Source organism: Globicephala melas, chromosome 1 (assembly GCF_963455315.2).
Source record: "Globicephala melas chromosome 1, mGloMel1.2, whole genome shotgun sequence".
Taxonomy (NCBI): domain Eukaryota; kingdom Metazoa; phylum Chordata; class Mammalia; order Artiodactyla; family Delphinidae; genus Globicephala; species Globicephala melas.
Window position 1 is genome coordinate 58,446,671 of NC_083314.1, and position 6,000 is coordinate 58,452,670.

Genomic DNA, 6,000 nt, shown 5'->3' on the forward strand with positions numbered 1-6,000 from the left:
TCTTTTCTGGACTTGACATTCAACCTTGGGGACTCAGTGACCTCCCTTGATCCTGGATTTCACTGCCTCCTCTAAAGAGAAAAAAATTCCAGGCTACGCTTAAAACGGTATATTTCGTTCGCTCCCTCCCCTGAATTGAGATAACTGAGGCCCAAATTCAGAGTGGCGGCACCGGCTCCAGGGCCCCAGGGTGGTGCCGCATAGGAAAATTTCTTGGCGCTGTAGGTGTTGCAAATATTGAGACTCCAGTGGAATTGATGTTCCGATGTGAATTCCAAGCAGGGAGCGCCCTGGAGAACGGTCCCGCTCTCCTGGGCGTTTCTCTGGCCTAGAAGAGTCGGCAGAGATGGGCCCCCGGGAATGTGGCAGGCGCATTGGGCGGGTGATTCCTTCGCGCCGCGTTTACACCTCTCCCTTTGTGACAAATCGATTTCCCCGCGCCGCTGTTCTGCATTTGCATCCCGCCGTGGCCCGCGGTCCAGCTGCGCCCGGTGCACACTTAGAACAGCCTTGTGAATATGTGCTAGTGTGCACGCGTGTCTAATTGACTTTCCGTCTACCTTTTTATGACTACATGTGTTTCCAACGAAAGGTCTTATTAGGACAATCTGGTTTCACTAATTTAGAGGTTGAGAACGTGGAAGGCAGGCGCTTTTTTTTTTTTTTTTTTAAGAGTTTGCAGAAGTTCAGATTAAGAAATGACAGCGGGATGCACCGTCCTCCTAGAAGTAGGTCTGCCTATTTTTATGACCTGTTTCTCTTTCCTCTCCCTGACTACCCCTGTTCTACCACCACCCCCTTCTCACTCCACACTCCCCCATTAGCCACTGGATTTCTAACCGTGTTAAAGAACCGTTTCTTTAAACACTTAAGATATTTGAACCGAGAAGTTTGAGAAATTTACTAGGCTGGGAGTATCAGTAAAAGGAGAAAGAAATCCTTCAACAGAGAGGAAAGTGAAGTGAATAAAAAAGGGGGGGACAGAATTGTGGTGTGGAGTGCAGGAGATCAGCGGGAAGCCTTCACTTTGGACAGTACGTGGCTCCTCTTTGCTAAGATGGGTCCAGTTTGTAATTCAGAAAAATTTGCAGTATTAATCATCTAACATTGCAAGTGTAAGTAGAGTCTGTTTTACTTATTTCAGCTGAACAGAAAATTTAGGAAGGACCTGTTTCTATATAGCTCTAACAGGAAAAGGTGTCTTTTAAATGTTCCTCATCTCTGCAAAGGAGATTATGATTTCTCACTCTGGAGAAGACTCCCAGCAGGCTGCTCAAAGCGCCTGACTCTCCGTGCCCTCCTCTGTGTCTTGCAGCTGGCAGCCTAGCTCTAACACCCTGCCTGGAGACTCCTCTCTTCTCTGATTCACAGTCTGACCCTCACTGTCCACAGTGGACTGGAGGCCCAGCAGGGCTCCACTGGTCCTGACTTCTAGGTAGCTCATGACAGGTTCCTTGGCATCTCCTGGTTGGGGCCCAAGACTAAGGACAAAGGTCCTCCTGGACACTTGCTATCACTCAACTTACCAAACCCTCTTATTCTCATCCCAGAGATGGGGAAGGAGGTTGAGGAAACATTGCTTCTAAAAGCAACTACTATTTGTTAGGATAGGCCCTGGTCATCTCCAGAAAGCAAGGCCTCTGGCGTGTGTGTGTGGGGGGGGGGGGGTTGGGTGTGTGTGTTTTCCCGGCTACTTTCTCAGCCCCAGGTGTCTGTCCATCAGCTCATTCCCATCACCTCGCTCTGCATTCTGCGACCTCCCTCTGGAACTGTTTGTCTACCATTCTTCCTCAAACACCCTCTCCCCCAGAATCTGTTTCCTTTCTGGGGTCACTCCCCACTAGGCCTCCTTACTACTAGAAACTCTGTGATGTGCTCAAGTATCAAGCAGGCAGGTTCCCACAGGTGTCATCCCTTTCCCTCAGGACAAACGGTCCCCAACTCTGCCTGCTGCCCTTTGCCTGTCCCCAACCATCCCGCGGTTGTCACGTGCTCAACGCAGCCTTAGCTGCGCCAGGCCTGGGTCTTGAAAGAGCCATCCCTGGGCTGCCTCCCCACCACTGTGGCCTCGCCTCAGCTTGGGGGTGCTTCCCAGCTGGCCTCCTCAGCCCAGTCTTGCTCTGTACCCACTAGAAGGCCACCATGAACTCGAACTCCCCTCTCTTTGTGTCCACTTAAAGTCAAACGACAGGAAACGTCAGCATCTCTCCAGCCCTGGCCTGCGTGGGCCCTGGGCTTGCTGCGGCCACTGACCCTGGGCCTGCTTTACACAGCCCTCCGCTTGCTTTTGGGGCAAAGCAGCCCTGGCTGATCTCCCTTGCCGCACCCTGATTTTCTATACAGCAGTTTCTTCATAACGTTCTTTTCTGTTGTGGCTCCAGCCTTCAGTTCTCCGAATAGTGACAAACGTTGTGATTAATAATTAGCCATGGCAAAACAAAAAAACGGCGGAATTTGCAGAATTAGTGAAGCTGGGTAATAGGCACATGGAAATTCGTAATACTATTCGCCCTACTCTTTGTATGTTTAAATATTCCCTAGTAAAGTGTTTTCAAATAATATTATTTTGCAGTGCATTTTCTTGAGCTACAAGTGCCTACGCCTTCGGTGGTTGAGTCATGCTGCCTGGCTGTGCTGGGCCTGAGCAGCTCCCCAGAAAGCTCCTCAGAAACCAGTAACCTCAACAAGGAGGCCTCTGCACCTAGGCATTATCCGGGACTTGGGGACACGGGGTCTTCACTCCTCAGAGTTGCCCAGTTTTTCCCTAGTGTCAGGCAAGGTCAGACTCCCCATCACCCTCTGCCTCTGCGCGTCATAGGGTGGATCGGCCCCAGTTTGCTTTTGGCTAAAAAACTATAAGGGAGCCCAGGCCTGGACCAAGGATGCAGGGCGAACAGCAGGCAGCCTGCGGTAGAGATGGGCTCTCCCTGCGGCCTGTTTCAGCTTGGCCCTCCCACCATTTTTCACAGGCCTTGCTTCCAGCTGTTTCTAAGTCCCGTTTGCTTTGCTATCTGTTTTCTGAGAATCTGACCTTGGCACTGTTTTTGGAAAAGCACAGAATTCCAGTGGACCCCCTGGTTCCACAGGCTCCAGGTTCCAAGACGAAACAGCAGTCAGCAAATAATGGCATGGAAAGGGATCAGCCTCATTTAAAACCTTCCAGCCAAGTTCTGACTCTAACAACCTTGTTTAGGAAATATCCAACCCCATGTCACCTGTGATGAGCCAGGTGACAGGTCTGTTATAGACTCCAGGACGTATGGATACACTTGGAGTCACGTTTTTTGAGGTACAGCTAATAACGCGAGGTGAGATTTCCTTGGGGGCACGATACCAATCAGGTAGGTTGCGGAAGGGAGATTATACATGGACTTTTCTGGAAATTTTGGGGCCAGTAGGGAGAGCTCCTTCAATGCGACACAGTGCTCCGCGCTTCCCCAGCGCATCTCTCCCGTGCGGGCTCATGCGGGGCGGCAGCTCGGGTTTCACCCCTAAAGGACACTACCTTTGCTTCGCCTGAGTCTTCCCGTGTCATTCAGGCCTTTCATTCTACCGGGAGTCTCAAACCCTTATGCAGGTGTCCGCAACAGCCGGGGACAGAGAGTGGCTCCGGGGACAGAGAGCGGATCCGGCTTTCTAGCCGGGCGCTCCGGCGCCGCCTCTTCGGCACACTCGGCCTTCGGAGCCCGCGCGCGGTGCCCAGCCAGAGCAGCGCGGGTCTAGCTCGATTTACGCGGTGCCCTCTGCCACCTCTGTCCCGTCTGCCCTCCAACTCGCTTACGCCACCCGGAAGAAGCCCTCCGAACTCGACTCAGCATCTTTAACCCAATGCTTTCCCAAACAGGGCGGGCTCCCCGAATTTGCACCGCTCTGGGACCCTTTTCCAGCCCAGCCCCGTCGCCCCGCAAGCGGGAAGATCTGGCAGCCGCACTCGTTCGGGACGGAGAGGCAGCGCAGTCGGCTTCGGCGAGAGTCTGCGGCGGGCAGAGTCCCTGATCCCAATCGCAGGGCCTCCCTCCAGCGTCCGCCCTGACTCCGTCCTCCGCGGAGCCCTCCTTTTCTCATCCTTTTCCCTCTGTCTGTGACCGGCCATTCCTCCGGCCACTGCCACCAACCCCTCCTGGTTCCTGACTTTCTCCCCCTGGCCCCAGGCGGGCTCCAGCCGCCCAGCCCGGACCCCCGCCCTCGACCCGGGACACACACCCCCGCGGGCATGCGCCCCTCACTCACTGTCCTGTTGCGGGGTGTCGCTGCCGCTGGTGAGTCCCGGCGACTCCAGTAGGCTCCGGCCGGCCTCGCCCACGCTCTCGTCCGCCTGCGCCGCCACCATGTCCCCGGCTTCCTCCAGGTCTAGCAGGTGACTAACGGAGAAGTTCTTTTTCGCCTGCAGGCTGTCGAGGTTGCCCGGGCTGTCCAAGCGGCCGCCCAGCGCCGGTTGCCGCTCCAGAACGTGCCCGTAGCTGGAGGTCATGGTCTCCCCCTCCGATCCCACCCACCCCCCTCTTCCCGCTCGAATCAACACCAAACGCTGTGGGCGCGAGGGGGGAGAGGAGAAGAGTGGGGAAGAGAGGGGGGGAGTGGAGAGAGAGAGAGAGAGAGAGAGAAAGAGAGAGAGAGAGAAGGAGGGGAAGAACAAAAAAAAAGTGGAAGGAGGGCGGGGGACCCCCTTGTGTAGAGCAGAGCGTTCTGCACCAGCAGCCTTCGACAGCCTCGGTTGCCTTCCTGAGGCCAAGTCCGGCGGGGTCCAAAGAGATAATCCACACCAAAAAATAAAATTAAAAGTCACCCTATGTTCAAGTCAGGAGAAAAAAATCCCTTCCAGCTCTCCAAAAGCGTCCACGCGCACACACTAAAAATAATAATAAGGGGGAGAGAGGAAAGGGGAGGCCAGCAGGGCGGGGGAGTTAGGCAAACAGAAGAACAGAGAAGAAGGGGTGGGAGAGAAGAATCAAAGTGGGTTTTTTTTTTTTTAAGGTTAAAAAAGTTATTCCCAGGCAAGAGTTCAAGCACCAACAGAAGAAGGCTTGTTCCAGCTTTAAAACATCTTCAAGAAAACGTGTTCCCCCTCTCTGCACTCCTGTGGATTCTCAGGAGTGACTAAAGTTTCAGGAGGAGAGGGTGATGTCTTGCAGATGTATTGGAGAGCAGGATTCTCACTTTACTTTTCGTAAGGAAAAAAAAAAAAAAAGGGCTCCAAGAGTCCGAAGGAGGGTGGTAGTGGGTTTCCCCGTTCCCTTCTCCCTCTCCCCCTCTTCTTGCTGAGCTCCTTTTTCCTTCTCAGTTGGATCAAGAAGCTCTCTGGCACTTCAAAAGGCACAAACTGGCATGCAGAGGAGGCTTTGTAGGGAATACAAGAAAATTGGAGACCCCTGGGAGGGCAGATCTCGACTTAATAGGAGCCTGTAATTACGTGGCAAAGCCTTTGTGTGGTGCCTGACGTTTTACAGACCCCTTTTCTCCATCACAATCTCCTTCTTCCTCCTTTCCCTCGGACCAAAAAAACAGTCTGATTAAGAAAACCCCCTTTGCCAACTTCTGAGCAAGAGAGAAGGAGAGAGGGAGGGAGCGAGAGAGGGAGAGAGGGAGGAGGGGGAGAAAAGGGAGGGAAAAGAAAGCGCGAGAGCCCCTTCAGATTTTTTAAGTAAAGGTCTAATTATCATTCCCCTGCAATAGTATCACGGGGAGAAAAGACAAACTGAAACCCATAGTCACTTCAAACGGGCTGATTATTTTGCTTCGGCATTAACTCCTCCAGATTTGTTTAAGATCCTGTTGGAAAATCTCATTTGCATGTTTTGATAACAGCTGCGGGGAAACTTGTTGGAAAAAATCCACAACTATCTCAATCAAATTTTCTTCTCCCTCTGCCTTTTTTTTTTTTTTTTTTACGTTTCCTGCTGTTCTAACAATTTTTGGGTGGTGGGGCTGGAAGAGCGTCTGAGAACAAGGGAGACAGCAAGCATATTAATGCTGCATTTGGCCCTGTAGAGGCAGCCTATT

At 52.7% G+C, this 6,000-nt stretch overlaps 1 protein-coding gene across 3 annotated transcripts in view; it reads right to left on the reverse strand.

Annotated features, from left to right (window-relative positions):
* PRRX1 (paired related homeobox 1) overlaps positions 1-5,477 on the reverse strand; it is a 74,529-nt gene extending 69,052 nt beyond the window's left edge. For all 3 annotated transcript variants that reach the window (XM_060296498.1, XM_030875501.2, XM_060296508.1), the window contains exon 1: positions 4,231-5,477. In XM_060296498.1, the coding sequence (XP_060152481.1) occupies positions 4,231-4,471 (241 nt within the window). In that variant the 5' untranslated portion in view covers positions 4,472-5,477. The remainder of the gene's footprint in view (positions 1-4,230) is intronic.
* Positions 5,478-6,000: the final 523 nt, after the last annotated feature.